Genomic DNA, 24,037 nt, shown 5'->3' with positions numbered 1-24,037 from the left:
AAAAAAAAAAAAAAAGAGAACTATGGGGAATAGTGTGTCCTTTTCTTTGCCAGATTATGTGATTTCTACTGGAAAGACAGCAATCTGAGAAGATACTCTTAAAAATAATCCATCCATATAATACAGCAAAAAAAAAAAAAAAGAATACCTTAGGTATACTCACATACCATTTGCTTTAGTTATAAAATTTAAAATTTGTAGTTAGATCTCTGTGTAAAAGTAGCTTTTAATTCAGTGGACTTCAGCCTAGTTTTAGTGAATATGGAGCATAGTCTCCTGAAATAAAGGAAACATGGTTTATTATTTTCATATTTCTAGTGGGGAGTAGTAATTTCAAAATTGAATAAAATCATAGTAATTTTAAAAAACTCATAGAACTTAAAATCTTTCCTTCAACTGTGGGGAAACAGGGTTGGTATATTTAATATATACTTTATCGAACTAGATTAATTCTGAGAACTTTGATTTTTTTTGGCTGAAAACAGTCCTCACAATGCCTTAAAACATGAATTTATGTTTTTCTAGTCTAAAAGTTAGAAAGTTACTTTGATAGTTATAGAAGCCATGTCTGTATTTACCATTTTCCCTATCATCATAAACATTTTAGAAACTGAAATATTTATGAGACAGACATTTCTTATTGAGTATAAAATGTACTTTGTTGATTGCATTTTTATCAAAGTCAGATGTCATGCATTTTTTGTAGGATGCTGCTCAGGTATGCATTTTCACAACTCCGATCCACTCAAATTGCTACAGTTCATTGTAGTGCACAAACCACTTCTCGACATCTCCTGCAGAAACTGAGCCAGACTTGTATGGTAATCAGTACTAATACTGGTCGTGTATACAGACCAAAAGACTGTGAAAGACTTGTTCTGTACTTAAAAGATATCAACCTACCCAAACTTGATAAATGGGGGACCAGTACTTTGGTAGCTTTCCTACAACAGGTAAGTCACATCGCTTGAAGTGTTTTAATCTAATTGGAAACAATTTAATTTTATTCACTTTTCTTAGAAAATATGCATTCTTCATTTGGGGCCAGTTTTATCTAGCATTTGTCATGGAAATTAAACTCCTGAAACATTTCAGTCTTGTTCTAGTTTTTCTATGATTTTCCTTTCTTTAGAAGTTAGTATTACGTCAAGATGATATATGACAGGGGAAATAGAAACAACCTTCACTCTACATCTATTACTTGTCTGTTATTCTTGAAACAAGGAGGAAAACAAAAGCTGGACCTAGTAGTGGAGTTGGAGAAATTTTTGCTTCATGGTTTAAAGTGTGCATTCTTCTGACAGCGATTAGACTTGGTCATGTTTTTTTTCTGGCTACTTTAACCCATTATTCTCCATTTTTGCCTGTATAAGGATTTGAGATCACATATCCTGAATCAGTGTGGAATATATTTTTTCTTTATGTTATTTACATCACATTAGAAACTTTAAATTCTTAGAGTTTATTATGATATAGGTCCAAATTTAGGCTTATTATGTAACTGCAGAATATGATAAAATATTTACAGAAAAAAACAAATTTTTTCTCATATTTTTCCTGATACTTTCATTTTCTAGGCTAATTGCTACTCGATTTATAATATCATTGGATTTTTGTGTTTATTAGAGAGAAAAGCATTGTAAACACTAGGATAATTTAGCTAACATTCATAGAACACAGAGATTTGAACAGTATTATTTTTCAGTGATATAATAATTTTGGATACCTTTTTAATCTTAAATTCTTGAGTTAGGTAAATAATGATTGCATTTAGAAACAATTGAAACTTTAGGCAAAAATATTCTTTATCATGATTAGGAAATGTTAGGTATAAAACGTTTAAAGTATATTTATTTTCAAATAGGTATTGACATATCAAGGATTTTATGATGAAAATTTGGAATGGGTTGGTCTAGAAAATATTCAAATTGTGGCTTCTATGTCAGCTGGAGGAAGACTGGGAAGACATAAACTTACTACCAGATTTACTTCCATTGTTCGTCTTTGTTCTATAGAGTATGTATCTTTGTGTTTCAAATTTTTTTTATTTGGGAAGATATCATATAGTTGAATTTTATTAAAAGTATTATAGTAATACTTTAAAATTTAGAATACAAAATGGTCAAAGTTAAGCTCTGATATTTTTTCCTCTCCTTCTCAAAATATAGGCAATAATTTAAGATGATACAAACTTTAATCAAAGTATCTTATTTGTGAGACAAATAACAGGAAATAAAACAAGACTATTTTGTGTGGTCTGTGTTCCAAAATGTCAGTCTCAGGAATCTGAATGGTGGATTTTAGATTTAAATATTTTATGCAGTTCATAAAACAAAAATACTATCAAATTTGTGAAGATAACAAAAAGAGAATTTGAATCTGAACAAGGGAGAATTAGATCATTTTAATGGCTGGTGGCATCACTGCTAATCATCTCCATGGTCTGTAATTGTTACAGAGACTATGACAGTATCTCCTCTGTTTATATTTAATATACATTATATTACATTACAAATATTTGAATATGACAAAACCTTACGTGCATACTTTTGTGCTAATTGTACTCCATCAATTACCTTTTTTTTTTCTAGAAATGTTCCTGCTACCATTTAAACCATACTGAAATGTATTTTGGTTTGGTAGAAAGGGGTTGATTTTATTTGTTGTATTAGTTTTACTTTTATGGTTCTGAGGTGGATTACTGCCCTGTGTACAGGCCTTGTGTAATTCAAAAATGCTTTTCAAAGGAAAAATTTCCCTTTGGTCTTTTCTAAAGATCAGTGTTTTGTAAACAATTATGTTTTAACATAATTTCTTGGGCATTCTCTAGCACCTTCTGGTAGTTGACAATGGATATTTCAGGATATAATTTGGTTGAAATGAGAATGGATGGGGGCAATGAGCCTAGTCTTAGCCCCTGGGTAAGCTTTGGAGATATGTAGGTCTCAGAGCAGCACAGTTTGAAAATCACTGTTGTAACTTAACATTGAAATATTAATTTGAAATATTGATTTATTTCAGCTTTCTTCTTATATGCCCTTTTTTTTAGTTACCCAGAAAGAGAGCAGTTACAAACGATTTATGGAGCATATTTGGAACCAGTTCTACATAAAAACCTGAAGAATCATTCTATTTGGGGTTCTTCATCAAAAATTAATCTTTTAGCAGGATCTATGGTACAAGTGTATGAACAGGTAGATATGTATCTAAATTGTAGCTTTCATGTCTATTAGTATCATTCCTAAAGGTCTACTTTTAATTCTGACCTCTGTGTCGATACCCAGGCTTTACTTTCCTGTTTATTAGACTTTTCTAGTAGAGAGTAACTCTATGAAGACAAGGTGCTGTGTGTGCCTTATTCATTCTTGTATCCATGGCACAATTTCTAATAGGCACTCAATGTTTGTTGAATGAATGAATTTGTGGTAGATGGTTATTCTGCTGTCAGCTCAAATTTAGCATATTTAGAATTGAGTTTATCTGCTTTCCCAAAACAGATCTTTTTCCTGACTTCTATCAGTTTGTGTCTTCCAGGCTTCAAACCTGCTAGTAGTCTTTGATGTTTCTTTTTTTCTTCCTGACTGGGAGGAAATGTCTAAAGTATTCTCCCTAGATAAAATGGGGAAGATAGTTGAAAGTAGGCATTGAGGATGCACAAAACATTTGTTGAGCACCTTTTCTTGCCAGTGGAGTCTTAGGGATGTAAAGATGACTTAGTTTCTTTTTACTGAAGGTTCACAGTCCAGTGAGGGACTGAGTCATATAAATAAACGATTAATACAGTGTAATAAATGTAGCAGTAATGGTATGTCTAACTTACAGAGATAACACAGAGGAGGAGTAAATAACTTTGTTGTATGCGGTAGTTGTTAAGGAGGAGGTAAAGTTTGATCTGAGTTTTGAAAAATTAATAGAAATTCACCTAGTAGCTGGAGGTGAAAGAATGTCTTCTTAGATAAAGGGAATAGCATGTACAAGTTATGGACATGTTTGTGGAAGATGCTTTTTATAATATCGGAGTAGAAGTGGGAATAGATTGGCCGGGCGCGGGTGGCTAAAGCCTGTAACCCAGCACTTTGGGAGGCCGAGACGGGCGGATCACGAGGTCAGGAGATCGAGACCTCCTGGCTAACCGGTGAAACCCCCGTCTCTACTAAAAATACAAAACTAGCCGGGCGAGTGGGCGGGCGCCTGTAGTCCCCACGCCCGGAGGCTGAGGCGGAGAATGGCGTGAACCCCGGGAGGCGGGAGCCTTGCAGTGAGCTGAAGATCCGGGCCACTGCCTCCAGTCCGGGCGACGAGCCCAGGACTCCGCTCAAAAAAAAAAAAAAAAAAAAAAAAAAAAAAAAAGTTCGAAAGCAAGAAATTCCTTTTTTTTTAAAAAAAATAAAGATGTTAAGGTAGTCAAGACAGCAATACGAGTAATGGCTCTGTCATAGAGAGGAAGGGGACAGCTTTTTACTGTTGTGTTGTATATTGGAAGAGAGAATACTTTGGTTTGTTCAGTGACTTTCTTGACATAAATTGCTTTAATGGCTCCCAGCATTAAGAAATGGGTCCTTTACCTAGACCGCGAAGTACCTTGGAATTGGCTACATCATATTTTAGAAGGTTAGATTTGTTTTATTGAATTCTCATGTTCAGCAGGGCTTTTTAGCCTTTTTTTTTTTTATGGCCATCTGTTGAAGCCTATGAACCCTGCTTAGAATATGTATGTGTGTGTGTGTATATATATATATGTATGTATGTGTGTGTGTGTGTGTTTATATATTTTTTTTTTTTTTTTTTTTTTTTTTTTTTTTTTTTTTGAGATGAAGTCTTGCTTTGTTGCCCAGGTTGGAGTGCAGTGGCACGATCTCGGCTCACTGCAACCTCCACCTCCTTGGTTCAAGTGATTCTTCTGCCTTAGCCTCCCGAGTAGCTGGGACTACAAGCATGTGCCACCACGCCTGGCCAATTTTTGTATTTTTAGTAGAGACAGGCTTTCACCACATTGGTCAGGCTGGTCTTGAATTCCTGACCTCGTGATCTGCTTGCCTCAGCCTCTGAAAGTGCTGGGATTACAGGCATGAGCCACTGCGCCTGGCCAGAATAATATTTTTAAGTGCATAAAATATAAAGATAATGAAGTCAATTATATTGAAATCCAGTTCCATCTACAGGTAGAAATTAGTATTCCTCTGAGTCTAAGGAGACTGACAAATTTATAACATGATTATATATTTAAGACAGTAGAAAGATTGTTTACTGTATTTTCTTTTTCAGGTGCGAGCCAAATTTACAGTTGATGATTATAGTCACTATTTCTTTACTCCTTGCATTCTTACCCAATGGGTTCTTGGCTTATTTAGATATGATTTAGAAGGAGGTGAGTTTTGCTCGTGTGTATCTGTGTGTGTGTGTGTGTGCGTGCACATTTATTCTGTAGATTGTATTTGTAATAGATAAATGAGTATTATATCACAAATTATATTATTAAATAGAAATATTATTATTAAAATTACTATATTTCTTCTTCCAAACTATGTATGATTGTCACTATTAAAACTTCCTTTTGGGAAAAATGAAATCATTATATTTGAGGCAAAGTGTATTTAGTATGCTTTCTGGAATTGTTTTTATTGAACAACTAGAGATGATAGTATTTAATGTTACCTTTAAGTAATCACAAACATGTACCGAGTTATTAACAAAATGAATTTTAACTTTTTTTCCTTTCTTCCATTTATCTGATGCCAAAATTACGGTATGTAGATGCCTGCTATTTCTTTCTAATATTATGTTAAACAGATTATTTAAAAATCATTATATTACAATTAAATAAAATTTTGCCTTTTCTAGGATCCTCAAACCATCCACTAGATTATGTGTTAGAAATTGTAGCATATGAAGCACAGCGCTTATTTCGTGACAAAATTGTTGGTGCAAAGGAACTTCATTTATTTGACATCATTTTAACATCAGTGTTTCAAGGAGATTGGGGCTCAGATGTATTAGACAATATGTCAGGTAATGTAATAGAGCTTATGCAAATATATAACTGTTACAAGGATTTTAGAAATATTTTTCTTACCCATAGCATGATTTTATAGGTCTAAACAAATAAACACTTTGAATAATTTTAATATTATTTTTTCCATAAGGTACTCTTCAGTCTTTTTTGCTGGATTTCAGTAATCATGTTTTAAACAAAATATAATGGCAATAATTTTTTTCTTAGAAAAAAGGAGTTCAGGCCATACTGTTTTACATTGGCAATGCAAGATTATTTTAATAAAAGTTTTTTTTTGAAAAACAGTTACATGTATATAAAACATGAAGATCATTGGGAAAATTCATATTTGATTGTAGTGACCTTTTGCCTAAGAGCAATGGCCCTTCTTATTCCTGTCACTACCTATAATGTCATTAGCGTAGAACTTACATATGCTTGTTACTATCTTCATCTACTGTTATTGTAAAGAAAGCATAATACCATTCAGTCAAAGCTGCTGTGTTGCATTTGCAATGATTACTGTTTAATAACCAATTTGCATTTTGAAAACTACTGTGGGAGTAATGTATGTAATATGAAAGTCATCCTTGTGAGAGGGTCTTTTGTTAAAAGAAGATTGCAATATGGAAATATTTCCTAATAAAACTGCTGTCAGGCCACAAAATGTGCTTAGTTTTTCAGAGGATAAAGCTAGGCTTCAAAAATATTTTATATAATAAATATATTTTATACAATTACTTTTAATGGCAAAACCACAGTTACTTCTGCACCAACATATACATTTGGTATATTGTACATTTCTAGATTTGATATTGGTCTGAAATCCATGAGTACCTATCCTAAAGGGAACTGTGAAGGTGGGAAAGATGTTTAAATTGACAAAAGGAATTTTCTAGGTGCTCCTGAGTTTTTGAATCAGGAAATGGGTTCAAGAGAAACTTCAAGAAGGATGAAATGCTGAGAGAAGTCTGATCATATTAATAGTTCAGAATTTGCTTGACTTAGAGTGATGGTTTATGTCATTACGACTTGTAGCTTGCATGGCTTAGTGTGGAGAGGCTTAGGTTCTTAAATGGTACCGTCTTTCTCTGTCTGAAAATTGAGTCAGTAGTGTCTCTTTTTGCAAAGAAAGTGGCAAATCCTTTGGGCATAAGATAGTATTGGCACCTAATTGGGTGTCTGAATCCTCTGAAAAGATTGGTATCTTTCAGAGTCTCCTATGTAAGACTCAATAAATAAAATATGTCTTTTTTTTTGGTATTTTTCTCTTCAGTGAAGGGTTTTCTTTTTTCTTTTTTTTGAGACAGAGTTTCATTCTTGTTGCCCAGTCTGGAGTGCAATAACCTGATCTCAGACCACCGCTCCCTCTGCCTCCCGAGTTCAAGTGATTTTCCTGCCTCAGCCTCCTGAGTAGCTGGTATTACAGGCATGTGCCACCACCATGCCCGACTAATTTTGTGTGTTTTTTAGTAGAGATGGGGCTTCTCCATGTTGGTCAGGCTGGTCTTGAACTCCCGACCTCAGGTGATCTGCCCACCTCAGCCTCTCAAAGTACTAGGATTACAGGTGTAAGCCACCACACCAGTCGAGTTTTCTTTTTAAAAAATACAGGTTTGACATATGTTAGATCCAGTCATGTAGGATTTTCACATATTGAAAGATTAGCTTATTAAGAAAAATTTAATCTTGGAGGCATAAAAATAAACTAGATACATTCTTGTCCTTAAGAAGATTGTAGGCCGGGCGCAGTGGCTCAAGCCTGTAATCCCAGCACTTTGGGAGGCCGAGACGGGTGGATCACGAGGTCAGGAGATCGAGACCAGCCTGGCTAACACCGTGAAACCCCGTCTCTACTAAAAAATACAAAAAACTAGCCGGGCGAGGTGGCGGGCGCCTATAGTCCCAGCTACTCGGGAGGCTGAGGCAGGAGAATGGCGTAAACCCGGGAGGCAGAGCTTGCAGTGAGCTGAGATCCGGCCACTGCACTCCAGCCTGGGCGACAGAGTGAGACTCCGTCTCAAAAAAAAAAAAAAAAGAAGATTGTAATCTAATGACAGAAACAGATATAAAAATCTTTGCTTACAATGATAACTATTGCTAGTGTGATTAGATACCACAAATGTTTGTGGAAGTAGATGGTTAAAATGATAATTACAGTGGAGTATGGAATGTTTTATAATTAATATAACTTTTCTGAATATGTTTGAGATAAATGCTGGATAGTAGGGTTCTAGAAGAGGTGGAGAATAATTCTGCTTTGAGGAAGTTACTTGGAACCATTTTTTAAGGTTGGTCAATTGAAGCAGTGGGAGTAAAACTTTTTTAAATTCAACTTTTTATTTTTGAGATACAGAGTCACATGCAGTTATAAAAATTAATTACAGAGAGAACACATCTACCTTTTACCAGGTTTCCCTCAATGGTAATATCTGTCCAAATTATAGCACAGCATCACAGCCAGGATATTGACATTAATACAGTTTAGATACAGAACAGTTATATCACCACAGGATCTATAATGTTACCCTTTTGTAGCCATACTCACCTCTGTCCTATCTCCTGGAAACTACTAATCTGTTGTTTCTTTAATTTTGTGATTTCAAGAAAGTTATCTTGACTCAACCTATTTCCCTGGAGATACATGCCGATTGTTTTGTTTTGATAGTTCATTTCTTTTTATTGCTTTTTATTCCGTCATATGAATACACCACCATTTCTTTAACCCTTTATCTATTGAGAGACATCTGGGTTGTTTTCAGTTTTTGGCTATTAGGAATGAAGCTGCTATGAATATTCTTGTACAGGTTTTGTGTGAACATAGATTTTGTTTTCTGTAATAAATGATCAGGAATGCAATTGCAGCGTTGTGTGGTACTTGCATGCTTAGTTTTTTAAGCAACTAAGAGGCTGTTTTTTATAGAGGTATTGTTCCTCATCATTGCCAGCATTTGATGGTGTTACTATTTTGTATTTTAGCCATTCATGTAAGCGTATATATGTCATGGTGGCTTTAATTTGCGTTTTGCTAATGGCTAGTGAAGTTGAACATCTTTTTGTGTAATATTTGCTGTCTGTATGTCCTCTTTGGTAGAATGTCTTCATATGAGTCTTTTATCCATTTTCTAATCAGAATTTTTTTTTTTTTTTTTTTTGATGCAGAGTCTCGCTGTTTCCCAGGCTGGAGTGCGGTGGTGCAGCCTCTGCTCACTGCAAACTCCACCTCCCGGGCTCAAGCGATTCTTCTGCCTCAGCCTCCCAAGTAGCTGGGATTACAGGCACGCACAACCTCGCCCAGCTACATTTTGTATTTTTAGTGGAGATGCGGTTTCATCATGTTGGGTAGGCTGGTTTTGAACTCCTGACCTCAGATAATTCGCCTGCCTCGGCCTTCCAAAGTGTTGGGATTATAGGCGTGAGCCACTGCAGCCAGCAATTGGTTTGTTACTATTGAGTTTTGAGAATATGTATATATTAGAGATACCAGTCCTTTGTTGGATATATGGTTTGCAAATATATTCTCCCTCTCAATAGGCTTGTCTCTTCATCCCCTTAACAGGGTCTTTCACAGATAAAAAGTTTTTATATAATTTTGTGAAGCCTAACCTATCACTTTTCATTGTAAGGATGTGTTGATGTCAAGTTTAAGGAGGCTGTCTAGTTGTAGATCCTGAAGATTTTCTCCTATGTTTTCCCTAAAAGTTTATAGTTTTATGCTTTACATTTGAGTCAGTGGTCCACTGTGAATCAATTTCTGTATAGTGAATGAGACTTAGGTCAGGGTTTATTTTTCTGCCTGTGGTTGTTTATTTGCTCCAGCATCATTTGTTGAGAAGGCTATCTTTCTGCCTGAATAGATTTTGCAGTTTTGTCAAAAATTGGTAACATGGTTCTATTTCTGGATTCTCCATTGATTTTTGTATCTGTCCTTCTGCCAGTACCACACTGTCTTGATTAGCTACTATATAAGTTGTGAAACTGGTTTAGACTGATTTCTCCTACTTTAGACTTCTTTCTCAAAATTGTTTTAGCTATTTCTGTTTTTTTGTCGTTTCATATAGATTTTAGGATAATATTTTATGAATGTATAAACAATGTTGCTGAGATTCTGATAGGAATTGCTTAAATCTGTATATTGGTTTGGGGAGAATTGACATCTTTTCTCTGTTGAGTCTTCCCATTTTCTCCATTTATCTAATCCCTCTATTTATTTAGATCTTTGCTTTCTTTCATCAGTGTTGTGTAGTTTTTAGCATTCAAGTATTATACATGTTATGTTAGATTTATACCTAGGCCGGGCACGGTGGCTCAAGCCTGTAATCCCAGCACTTTGGGAGGCCGAGACGGGCGGATCACGAGGTCAGGAGATCGAGACCATCCTGGCTAACACAGTGAAACCCCGTCTCTACTAAAAAATACAAAAAACTAGCCAGGCGTGGTGGCGGGCGCCTGTAGTCCCAGCTACTCGGGAGGCTGAGGCAGGAGAATGGCGTAAACCCGGGAGGCAGAGCTTGCAGTGAGCTGAGATCCGGCCACTGCACTCCAACCTGGGCGACAGAGCGAGACTCCGTCTCAAAAAGATTTATACCTAACCTATACCTAAGTTTTAAATTTGTTAAAACAATTGTAAGTGCTCAAACTGTGTTTTAAAGGATGAATAGAGTAAGTGAAGGATATTCCAGACAAGGGAAAAGCAATGTGCAAAGAAACAGAGGCTTGAGAAAACTAGAGTATATAGTGCAGAGAGAGGTAGAATATTCAAGCAATCAGTGAAGCCAGATTGTAGAGGGCCATCATTAGGAGTTTGGTGTTTTGTTTTAGGAAGTGGAAAGCTATATGTGATATTGCGTGGTGTGGCACAATCAGGTTTTGTTTTTGTATGTGTTACCCTAGTACTAGTGAAGATGTACTTGAGGGGGCAGAAACTTATAGCAGGGATACGAGGTAAGAGGCTACTGCAATAGTCCAAGTGAGAAATGATGAGATGTGAGGATAATAGTTCAGTTTTGTACATGTGCTTGAATGTTTGCAATCTTTTTTCATGTCATTTGGAAATCTGCATAGAGTTGATCATTTATGAGGGTAGGAATCATGTTTGTCTTACGCAATACTTAGGCAGAGAGTACCTTGTTTAAACAACAGGTGCTCAATAGGTAAGTATTTAGTGAATGAATGCATGAATTATATGTCTGTTAAGCAACTAGAAATACGGGACTAGCCTAGAACATAGGAGTTTTGCCTAAAGATAAGTAGTAGGTGAGTTTTTGGTGTATAAATAGTTGATAATTTAACTGACAAAAAAAGATTAAATGATTCGGGGAGAATTTTTAGAATTAAAAGATTAGAAGACTGAAATTGGACCCCAGGGAATATCAATATAGAAGGGATAAAGCAGAAAACTGAAAAGGACTGGTAGTTGTGGCATGATAAGTAGGGTTATATAGATGCAAGTGCAAAAGAAGAGGTGCACAAAGGTCATGTTGGGATAATGATTGCAAAGAAGATTTAGATTTGGAGATTGTGACTGTATTATTGTTCCCAAATAAGAGTTTTAGTATAGTAGCCTGTACAGATAGAAAATAATGTAAAAAATGTGATGGTGAAAGTAGGGAGAACCTGAAGTAGCTTGGGTCTAGGGAAGGTAAGGTTGCTATTTTAGGGGAATGTAGAACCGAGCATGTGACAAGAATGCTTGGTGGAACAGTCTCCCAGAAGAGTTGGGAAGGAAAAAGTTCGATAGAATGGTGAATAGACTTTCCTTGTATGGTAACAGGAACCCTGCTATAGGTGGATTTAAGGGAAGTTTGGGGGATTTTGTTTTCTGATTAAAATTTGGTTATATTTTTTTTAAGCATTAGGGCTCTTTTGGTGTTAATACATCCATGTCCTTTTCAAGGAGAGTTTTGAGATTGTTTTATTTGCTAATTTTATGTGAACTATTTTAACTTACAAATTTTATATAGATTCTGAAGAAGAAGAAGGAAAATGGGACAATCTGAGAGTAGACAGTGGGGAGTAGTAGGAGAAAGGTAGAAGGAAACCAGTTCATTTCAGGAGAAAGAAGTGAGGGGGCAGAATATAGACTCGTGGCGCCATCAGTCACTTTTCAGGTAGAGTTTGATATTGCAATCGAAGTTCTTTGTATTTCTTTTCTATTTATTTATTTTTTTGAGGTAAATCTCACTCTGTTGCCCATGCAGTGGTGCAATCATGGCTCATGGCAGCCTTAAACTCCTGGGCTCAAGTGATCCTCCTGCCTTAGCTTCCCAAGTAGCTGGGACCACAGGTGCATGCCACCACACCTGGCTAATTTTTAAATTTTTTATAGAGATGGAGTCTTGCTATGTTGTCTAAGCTGGCCTTGACCTCCTGGGCTGAAGTGATCCTCCTGCCTTGGCCTCAGAAAGTGCTGGTATTATAGGTGTGGGCCACCTTGCCTGACTCAGTCATTGTATTTCACCTGATTTTATTGACCTGATAATGTACCCTTTAAAGTATTTTGCCTTTGCCCTTCTGAAGATGATCTTATTTGGATTAATTAACTTAAAAATTGTTTTGTAAGCAATGTATTTGTTGAATTCTCATTATGAGTAATGCATATAGAACAAAAATATCGTTTATTTCTACAGATAGTTTCTATGTTACATGGGGAGCTCGGCATAATTCAGGAGCAAGGGCAGCCCCAGGACAACCATTACCTCCACATGGAAAACCACTTGGAAAACTAAACTCTACTGATCTCAAGGATGTTATTAAAAAGGTATAATATGAATCATGAATTGGAACTGAGATTTGGTCATTATAGTCTTTTAAAAATATTTATTATAAAATTTTGAGGGCATGAATATGACAGATTATAGAACAGGCAAAACTGGTTCTTATCTTTTGGAATCTAGTCCATTGTGGCAGATGTACGAGATGCACAGGTACTTACATAGATATGTGTAAAACTGCTAAGATACATTTTGGGCAAAGGTATGTTGGAAGTGTTAATGAGGTTTAATGTTAATCAGGAAATTACTCTGGAGCAGTGGTTGTCAAACTTTAGAGAGCATTAGAGTCATGTAGAGATTAGAAAATATGCAGATTCCTGGGTCTCATCCTCTTAAGTGTCAGATTCACTAGGTGACCCAGACAGTCCAGATGTCTAAAAGGCTCCCAGATGATGTTGATGCTGCTGGTCCACTGAAACTTTGAGCAGCACTATCCTAGAGAGTTTCTTTCTCTTTTAAAGTTTAGTTATAATCAAGAAGAAGAAACACTATTGCAAATGATTGCTTTAAAAATTAATATTTATATTGAATGTTAGTGTGGATTTTATATCAGGAAACATTTTTTCATGATCTGGTAAACTGATTCGCCTGGAATGGATGTTGCAAAGTTTTGAAGCATTGAAAGTTGTTAAGTACGTAAAGTCTAATTTTCCTTTCTCCCTTCCTGCACTTTATCAGGTGGTCCCTGGCAGACTATGGTACCTGTGTTAGCTTTTGATTCATTCCCAAGCAATGCGAAAGAACAAACATTGACAAAAGATTTTGTAGGCACTAGGTTTCCAGAGTTTGGGGATTTTTTTCATGGTCTATGCACACTGATTCATAACAACTAATAAAATTTGAGCAATTTTAAAGTTCTATAATTAACCTGCTATGTCATGCTGCTTTTTACTAGTGTAGTAATGACCAAAACTAACTGATTTTCACGGACCCTTGAACTTGTTTGACATGAGTTTTTCCTTAGAGAGTGCCAATTTATTTACCCAAGATTACTGGATTTATAAAATATTGAGTGTAAGAGGATATGTAGTCACTTCACCTTTTTTCTTGAATGTATCAAAATATAATATTTTAACCTAGATAAGTAATATTTTTATTTTGTAGTTAGGGTTTACATTAACTATAAAATATTCTGATTTTTTTCAAAGGGTCTTATTCATTATGGACGAGATAACCAGAATTTAGACATTTTACTATTCCACGAAGTCTTGGAGTATATGTCTAGGATAGATAGAGTGCTGAGTTTCCCTGGAGGTTCACTTCTATTAGCAGGACGCAGTGGTGTAGGTCGTCGGACCATCACTTCTTTAGTCAGTCACATGCACGGAGCGGTCCTGTTTTCTCCAAAGATTTCCAGAGGATATGAACTGAAGCAGTTCAAAAATGATCTCAAACATGTGAGTTGCCCACTCTCTTTTGCTTTATTTGTTTTTAAATTACATTGGTTATTGTTCTAAACATCTTTAAAGACCTGTAATTCTCTGTTATACAACATAGTCTTTATTTTAATTTAGATTATTTTTTCCATGATTATTAGAAAATTATATTTTTATCTATAGACAGGAAAGAGAATACTATTAGAATTTCTAGGACCCAGATACTCCAGGTTATGGGATGTTAGACAGACATGAATGATAAGCAGAAGGATGGAATTTACACAGGAAATATGTGGGTAGAGATAAAAATGATCTACTTGTTTATAAAATAATTAGTATTTACTTAGGGGTTGGATTTACTTTCCAAATTATATGGCTAAAGTTTGATTTTTAATTACTGAAATAGAAATAAATGAATAAATAAACACACGATACTGGCATACTTTACATACAAAATGATAATTTTAACTGCACCAAAATACGTAAAGGGCACTAAAAAGTATTTTCTTATTTTGCAGGTGCTGCATCTTGCAGGAATTGAAGCACAACAGGTAGTTTTACTTCTTGAGGATTACCAGTTTGTACATCCTACGTTTTTGGAGATGATCAATAGCCTTTTGTCCTCTGGCAAGTGACTAGTTTCTTTTCAAAGAAAATGAAAATAATGGCATAAAAATTATCCAAGTAAAATTATCTTGTGCAAAATTTACTTTGTTTTGGAGAACGTTTGGCATAGTTCTTACTTAGGAGACATGGTGTTAAACATGCTCATGGCAGGAAAATTGAGAGACTCCATTTTTATAAAACCAATAATTTAAGACATAAAAATTGTTAATATTGAGTATTGGTGAATATTCAGAAAAATTGACTCTTACGTATACTTTTGCTGGGTTATTATTTGTTATAACCTTTGGGAAAATTATCAACTAGGACTTATTAAAAGCTGTGCCATACTCTTTGATGTACGATTCTATTATCTGCAGGAATTTAACCCACAGAAATAAAAGAACTGGTATGCAAGAGAATAGGTAGTATAATTTATTATTACAAACATTTGATAGAACCTTCCTATCAGTAGTGGCATGGTTGTATAACTATATAATAGTATGGCCTTAGTATGGATATGAATATACGTATACTCCAGATATATGAAATTCCACATAATTCTACACATTAGTGCCCACATTTCATGTGTCTGGAATATAGCTGCATTCATTAACCTGGAAAAATGCACATTCTCCTTCTTCAGTTGGATATTACAAATCAAGTAATAAGTAATATTATTTATTTATTTATTTAGAGACAGAGTCTTGCTCTGTCGCCAGGCTGGAGTGCAGTGACACGATCTCGGCTCACTGCAACCTCCCCCTCCCAGGTTCAAGTAATTCTCCTGCCTCAGCCACTTGAGTAGCTGGGATTACAGACATGCACCACCACACCCAGCGAATTTTTGTAATTTTGGTAGGGACAGAGTTTCACCATGTTGGCCAGGCTGGTCTGGAACTCCTGATTTCAGGTGATCCTCCTGCCTTGGCCTCCCAAAGTGCTGGGATTACAGATGTGAGCCAGTAATCTTGTTTTTTAAAAGAAGAAATTAAAATGATTTGTAAGAAAAAAAGGAACTTATAAGTACTTTAAGTATGCATCTATATAATAGAAAAATACCACTTGAAAGAGGACTATCTTAATACAAATACTCTAGAAATTTATGGCTAAGTGGGCTCTCTATGTATCTGGAATTCTATGGATTGTAGAGATATTTATTGTTTTGTTTTCAAGATTTCTATGATTTGAAGTCTTGTTTTTCCTCTGAGATATAACATGAAGCACTGTCCACTTATATTCCTCAGCATTTCTCACCCCTAATTGCACATAGAATCACTTGGATAATTAAAAACAACAACAACAACTAAAAACAATTTCTTTGCTACTACCCTAAACACATTAAATTAAAATCTCTGGGGTAGGGTGGGAATTATCATTTGGCTATTGTGACTCCCTAATTGAGTCCCTGCAACCTGAACTAAGAACTGTTGCTACTCTTCTGCTGTGGCTCTGTCCCCAGCAAATTGTGGTACTCTCCTGTTGTCTGTGGTGTTACCTGACCTTTTTGGTGTTTTCCTGGGGAGGATGCTTGTGAATTCCTGTATTTCTTCCTCTTTTTTTTTTTTTAAGAATTTATTAAATTTGTTAGAATCTTTCTATGAGTAATCACTGTTAGTGATTGGGAGGAAGTAGCTTAGTTTTAAACCTGGATCAAGAGTATTTTGTTATTGAAGTACAAAATAAACCTTAAAAACTAGTTTCAATTGTATGGGCGGTATCACTGTGGATCAAAGGACAAAGTTATATGAACTCATTTTCAACTCAGTTTTTCATAAATACTTGCTTTGTATCATGCTACTGCTCTGAGGAGAAATTTTCTTCAGAATTTAACAGCTTTGGTTAAAGAAAACATTTAGTTTATAATATGTGATATCTAAACATTAGTGCCCAGATGAGAAATACAGACCAGGATGCTCTAATTAGACAAGTGGTAAATCCATTTCTGTTAAAGAGTTGAGGGATAATGGCTTAGTGAAAGAGGTAGTACTTGAGTGGACTTACAGCGTTTGTGGCCGTTTTAATGAACATCTTTTGATATTTAAGGAACGCATTCCTGCATATTGCTTCAGCTGTCACTAGATGGAGACATTGTTTGTTTTGGCTGACAAGAGACCAGAAATACAGATGGTTTTTTTTTTTCTTTTTTCTTTTTGAAAGCAAACATTCAGATAAGCACTAACCCAATAATCATTATTTTAAGACAAATTGGCCTTTATGATCAAAATATAGTGGTAAAAATGACAAGTCAGATTTTGGCATTTTATTTTCAGAAGAAGTCTTCAGTAGGCTTTGTGTCTTTCTTGTATTTCAAATTCTTATTTCCTAATGTATATAATATATAGGTAGAGTTGGCATTGTTTGCTAAATTTAAGAAATAAAAAATGTCTTGGTATGTCTAAAATTTAAAGAAAAACATATCATGCAGATTTATGTGTGCATGTGTTCAAGTATGTACAAGCTTGTGAGGTGGGGGTGGTCTGGTGCCTCTTAGTTGAACCTAAAGAAAAAGTAGGGATCAGACTGATGGGCCCTATATGAATACATTACTTTGGATATGTAGCAAAGGACTTTTCACTTAATGTTATAGTTTCTTGTGAATTGTAAACATACTGGCTTAACAAATATTTATTAAATGCCTCTTATATGCAGGGGCAAGTTTTAAATACTATTTTAATTTGTGGAAGTGAACAAGATGTGCTCCAGGCCATCTATCTTGAAGTCTGTCTTTAAGACTGAAGTTGTAGTCTTAATCAACTTTGATTGGCCTTTCATCATTCTATTCATCTTCATGATTTGGCATGCATAGAAGCAGGCCACGGACCAGTTCTTCTGATTTCTAGTACAAGTTGATCTGTTCATTCATTCATTTATGTAAAACATATTTTTGTTCTAGACACCTAGGTAAGAATATTCTAAGGTTAAATGTTGGACATTATCAAATATTTGTCCTTAGAAATTTAGAGTCTAATTGGAGATGAGAAGGAAGTAATTCATTATTAAATGATGTGATAAGTACTAAAAAGTGATATACTTAAATAGTACGTGAAAGAGAAAGAGTGTTTAATTAGCTAATGGGTAGTCAAGAAAGGCTCATAGGCTTAACAGTTAGGGAAGTAGCATCTTGAAGGATAAAAACTTATTGGGAAGATAAGGGGCAGAGGATGACCGTAGGTATAAATTCCAAGAGGACAGAATATTTTGTTATATTTATGGAACACAAGTTTATTGAGGCTAGAGTAAAAGGTCTTATGTAGGAAGATGGAAAAATTACCTGTAAAGGTAGACAGATGGCTAGATTATGACTATTTTGAGTGGTTTGCTTAGGTGTTTGAATTTTATCAAATGAAGGCTATAGATAAAGATTTGTGAGTCACGTAGAGGTAATAAGGTTTGTATATTTTTGGAAAGAAAGATTGAATAACAGCAGATTTTAATTACAAAATTGAAAAGTATTATTTATTAAAATGTTTTGAATTAGTCTAATATTTTTTGTAGGTGAAGTTCCTGGACTCTATACTCTTGAAGAATTAGAGCCTTTGCTGTTACCACTTAAAGATCAAGCTTCACAAGATGGTTTTTTTGGACCAGTCTTCAATTACTTCACATATAGTAAGTGACATAGAATTCATTAATCAAATCAAACTGGTTCATGTGAAATATATACCATTTAATTTGCCTTATTTTCTCATTAAATTGCAAAAGTATCTTAAATCTTGGGTTCATTTGATAATTTATACCTTTTCTTTTTTCTGGAGTTTTAGAAAGTAACACATAGCTACTGATAGGCTAGCCTATAATAAAACACCTGTATTAGTCTGTTTTACACTACTAATACAGACTTACCTAACACTGGGCAATTTACAAAAGAAAGAGGTTTATTGGACTCACAGTTCCACATGGCTGGTGAGGCCTCACAATCACGGTGGAAGGCAAGGAGGAGCAAGTCATATCTTACATGGATGGCAGCAAGCAAAGAGAGGGCTTGTGCAGAGAAACTCCCGTTTTTAAAAACACGAGGTCTCATGAGAGCCATTCACTATCATGAGAACAGCATGGGAAGGACCTGCCCCCCTCCATGATTTAGTCATCTCCCACCAGGTTCCTCTCACAACATGTGGGGATTATGGGAGCTACAAAATGAGATTTGGGTAGGGACATAGAGCCAAACCATATCAGTATCTTAGCAAAATTTTAGCAAACAGGAATGACGAAAGTATGGTAATGTTCTTTGGAATATTTACCTTGCCTCCTTTGTTTCATGTGGTGAAATTATTGCCGCTTTAGTACCTCCTGTCTTAAAGAACTATTGAACTATTTAGATTGTGCCAGACTTCATAGTTTTAAAAAACTAGCCTTTCATTCATATAGAAACAGTTTTATATGCAGTGTAGAAATCGAAAATTGAAATAAGTGAAAAATGAGGCAATAATCACACCACCCAGACATTATGACAGTTACATTTTTCATGGACATTTTCCGAGTCTTTTTTCTTAACATGCACATATACAAATTTATAAATGTTCTTTTAACTAAAATGAAAATCATACCATAGTATTGTTTTATATTGTGCTCATTTTTAAAAACAGCTCCTACTATTTCATTTGAGAAAATTTTGATCTCTTTAACCCGGACCACATACAGATTGCCTGATTCTATTATTATTCTTGTAATTTTCCATGAATATAATTTTTTATATATTTCTTAGGAATTCAGCAAAACTTGCATATTGTCTTGATAATGGATTCTGCAAATTCAAACTTCATGATAAACTGTGAGAGTAATCCAGCTTTGCATAAGAAATGCCAGGTGTTGTGGATGGAGGGTTGGTCTGATAGCAGTATGAAGAAAGTAAGTTTAACAAATATTAAAAATTTTAAAAGCACATTTTATTTTTGAAGTTGTTGATTTTCACAACTTCTCTTTGGTGTTGGTTATAACATCATCTTAATTATGGCACCAAACATCTCTTATGTTTGGAAATGTCTCTATTTTCTTCTTACTCTTGCATCATAATTTAGTTGAATATAGAATTTTAGATTGAGGATCATGTTCTTAATTAAGAACCACAGAGACAACTATACTTTAAAATGTTATGGCTTTAATTAACTAACCTATTACAGGCTGTCCTAGATTTAAAAAAAATCATAGCAAGTATTTAACAATTAAAGAATTTTTAAATCCTTAAAAAAAATCATCGCTATGCTGTGTGTTTGGAGGGGCATGAGTTAAAGTGTGAACTCATAACACTATCTTAACTGGAAGCCTCTTATTTTACTTCATTTGAATAAGTAATAATTTTCAACATTGTTTCTTTAAATTATATTCATATCCTTAATCACTAATTTCTTTGTTTTTCTATAAGAGAAGTATAGTTTAATGCCTGTCATGATTCAGAGTAAGGAGTGTAATTTGAGATAAAAGACATGGTTTACAGATGAGGTAATATTTTAGTTACTGAAAGATGTTTTAGCTTGAGGAGGCCACATGAATAAGAGGCATTCAATAAGAAGTCATTATTGGGTGCTTAGTATGTACCACTGTTCTATATATGTTGAGGACATAGCAGAGGAAAAAAACCAGATAGAGATCCCTACCCTCATGGTGTTTACATTCTTCTCAGGTATATCTGCAGAGAAAGCTTTCTAGATGAAGATCCTGGGTAGAGATCTTGTTTGATGATTTTGAGGATCAGTAAGAGGCCACTTCACCTGGAGCAGAGTGATTGAGGGGAGAGTTGCTGAAGATGATGTCAGAGAACTAAGAGGAAACCAGTTAGGGTGGGGCTTTGTAAGCTACTACAGTGTATAGGATTTCAGCTTTTCCTGAGAACTAACTTTTGGATGCTTTCAAACAGAAATATTCTGACTCATTTTTTAATGGGATTACTGTAGTTTCTGTGTTGAAAGTAGACTATAGAGGGCAATGGATGGAGCAGTTACAAATGATTGCAGTAATCCAGAGAGAAGAGGATAGGTTGGGCTAAGGATGTAGTGGTAAGGTGGTGAGAAGTGGTTGTATTCTGGATATGTTTTGCAGTAGAAATAACAGGATTTGCTGACAGATTGTAATCAGGTGTAATAGAAAGTGAGTAGTCAATGATACTTCTGAGTATTTTGGCTTGAGCAACTAGAAGGATGAAATGACCATCACCTGAGACAGAGGAGACTGGGAGAAGAACATATTAAGAGGAGACTATGAGGCCTTGCATTTTAGATGTGTTAAATATGAGATACCAGACATTGAAGTTATAAGTCTGAGAAGGCATTTGGATATATAAGCCTGGAGCTTCAGGGCTCAGGCATACAGAAAAAAATTTGAGGAATTATCAGAGTGCAGGTGGTATTTAAAGCTATAAGAATGAATGATATCACCAAGGGAGTGAGAATAAACAAAAGAGAGCAGCGATCCAAGACTGAACCCTGGGACACTTCAACATTAAGAAACTGGGGAGGTGAAGAGGAAGAACCAATGGAAACTGAGAAGAAGCTGCTAGGGAAATAAGAAAACCAGACAAACACTGTATTTTAGAAACCAAAAGAAGATAGCATGTCAATGCTGGGCCTGTATTTTTTTTTTTTTTAAAGATGGGACACAGTATAACATGTTAATATGCTTTTGAGAATGACTTAATAGGGAAGCAAAAATTATGTGATGCAAAACAGGGAAAAATTGCTAGAATAATATCATTGAGTAAGTGCACAACAAATGGATCTAGTGTACAAATGGAAGAATTAAGGATTGACCTTTCCTATGAGAATGGAGGAATCATTTGCGATAACAGGAAAGAAAGCAGAATAGTGGGGGATAGATCTGGGTAGGTGGGCAGGTGTGGTATTGGGAAGTTTGGGAGACTCTTGTCTAATTGTTTCTATTTTCTTAGTGAAATAGGAAGATTATCCGCTGAGGGAAAGAATGAGGGAGGAGGTTTTGGAGGCTTAAAGAGACACAAGAAGACATGCAAAATAGTAGTTTGGGAGAATGAAAGAGGGAAAGGATTAGGAGAATGGAATATGATAGGATTCACTTGAGGTTAGTGATCATGGAGTTCAATAGAGGCCAAACAATGTAGTTATGTTTTTTTTTTTTCCTCAAGCCATAGGTGCACTCATGGGTGCACAACTTGAGTAGGTGGTGACTTAGATTTGACCAGAATTGGGACTTTGCTACTTGAGTATGACAAAACAATTGAAGGCAAGACAGTTGGGAATATTTATAAGAATATAATTGTTTTGATTTATCATGGAATTTAAGTTGGTAAGGTGGTAAATTAGGATAGGAAGATGGTGAATGACAGTGAAGAGGTGGTCAAATCCGTAAATAGTAGGTTTCAGTGGAGTTTCAGGATTTTGATACTGGGAGGGAGTAAGCTGGGAAGACAGGAGTATAGCAATAGAAGAATGGGATGTTTGAAAGTGAGATTATGGAAGGATTTCACTTAGTGATAATTACAAAATCTCAGGATTTGACTGTGTAGGTGAGTGGCTGACAAAAGTGTGGTGGCTAAGAGGAGAAGAGGTGCTCAAGGAATTGAGAGGTGAGGATATTAGAGTGGTTATCTACAATGGGTATTGAAATTGGGAATAATTAAGAAGGTAAGACAAGGATTGTGTTGGAAAGAGTGAAAGTGAGCCAAGAGCTAAAATTATTTATGGAATGAAGAAATGATTGGACTGGTAGATGCCTCCAGCAAGGAGGGTTAGTGGTTACTCTAGCCTGATAATATGAAAACTAAATTTAGGGAGCTTAGTGAGGATGGTTTTGAAGTAGTTATGAAGTGCAAGAGGGCACTGCCTCACCTGCAGGCCCAGTGGTTTAAGGACGTGATATTGCATGGTGTGCCTGGAAATAGAGAGTTCATGTGGCTGCTGCACAGGGTATGTGGTACATTGTAGTGGGAAATATCGGGGACAGATAAGGAGGGAAAGCGTTTAAGTGCCATGACTTTGAATCTTATTTAATAAGCAACTAGAAGCAATTGAAAGTTAGTTTGAAGGGGTTGATAGGATCCATCAGTTTTGGATATGTTAATGTATGAAAATGTTAATATGTGTTATATATTATGTTATGAATATGTTAATATGTGAAATATATGAGAATATGTAATAGATGTAAATAAAGCAAATTAATAGGCTTACTCTGCCCATTCAACTCTTTAAAAGTACCATTTTACTTCAAGGGAAGGAACGAGGCAAATCAGGCAGGCAGACTTTGCTAATGCAGGATATTGTTTGAGGATAGACCATTTTAAAGAAAATGAGTTCCCAAAGAAACAGATTAATGTTGATTTAAAAATATAAGTTTAAAATATTCTCACATAGGTTTAAGTGTTTTGTCAGAAATCAGTGAAGGCATACTCTCGCAAGAATTACGGTACATTCAAACTCTGCATTAATGAAGACATCTTTTGGCTTACATTTTTTTTTTAGTCTGAGAAATTTAAAAAATGATTTTTCGACCTAATTAGCTGGATCATTTGTGTTTCCTCTTGCTGGTAATGTCAGTTCTATCAGGTGAAAGGAATTCAAGCTATTTGGCTTAATTTAAAATTTCAAAATGTTACTTTAATTTTTTTCGGGAATCTAAACTCTCTTTTGTATATTCTAAAGTAGCATTTTTATAAGGTTATCTTTAATGGTAATGATATCTGCTATGAAACTGTATTTGCTTATTTATAATAATGGCAAAATTCCAGTCATAGTAAGAATATATTTTTAGAGTGATCAGTTATGAAATTATTGATTATAAAATTATTTTATTTACTTTTAGTTTTATATGAAAAGCTAAGAATCCTTGCTACCCCACTATGCCATGAAGGCATTCATGCCAAATAAAATATTTTATTATTGTATGTTTTAAATGGTATTGTGATTATTTTCTAATTTAATCCAAATTGTAATTTCCTTCATTTAATCCAAATTTCCTTAGTTTAATCCAAATTGTAATTTCCTTCATTTCATATAGTCTCACCATTTCAAGTGAGCTTTTCCCAATGTGCCATTAATTTGCAATCAGTTAATGGTTGATATGTGTCAAAATGATGTTTAGGAAATCATTTCTTCTAAATATTTCTGTATTTTTTTTTTTCTCTTAGTCTGGAATGAATCCTAAAAGAAAAGTACAATCAATACTGACTTTTTTTTGTGTTAAAGGTTTTTAACTTCTGATATGGAACTTAAACTTTTCCATAGTGATTTGCTTTTTATGTTTTAGATACCTGAAATGTTACTCAGTGAAACAGGTGGTGAAGAAAAATACAATGACAAAAAACGAAAAGAAGAAAAGAAAAAAAA

At 34.9% G+C, this 24,037-nt stretch overlaps 1 protein-coding gene across 1 annotated transcript in view; it reads left to right on the top strand.

Annotated features, from left to right (window-relative positions):
• Positions 1–24,037, top strand: part of DYNC2H1 (dynein cytoplasmic 2 heavy chain 1) — a 384,617-nt gene that overhangs the window by 78,784 nt on the left and 281,796 nt on the right. The window contains 11 exon segments of the mRNA XM_017850085.1: positions 707–953; positions 1,865–2,016; positions 3,050–3,194; positions 5,266–5,368; positions 5,842–6,009; positions 12,622–12,752; positions 13,914–14,162; positions 14,660–14,768; positions 18,243–18,356; positions 19,453–19,595; positions 23,958–24,037. Of these exon segments, the coding sequence (XP_017705574.1) occupies positions 707–953; positions 1,865–2,016; positions 3,050–3,194; positions 5,266–5,368; positions 5,842–6,009; positions 12,622–12,752; positions 13,914–14,162; positions 14,660–14,768; positions 18,243–18,356; positions 19,453–19,595; positions 23,958–24,037 (1,641 nt within the window).

The sequence above is a fragment of the Rhinopithecus bieti genome, unplaced genomic scaffold, assembly GCF_001698545.2.
Source record: "Rhinopithecus bieti isolate Rb0 unplaced genomic scaffold, ASM169854v2 scaffold_33302, whole genome shotgun sequence".
Classification (NCBI taxonomy): Eukaryota; Metazoa; Chordata; class Mammalia; order Primates; family Cercopithecidae; genus Rhinopithecus; species Rhinopithecus bieti.
Note: the sequence above shows the minus strand (reverse complement) of the source record. Positions and strands in the feature narration are given on the sequence as shown.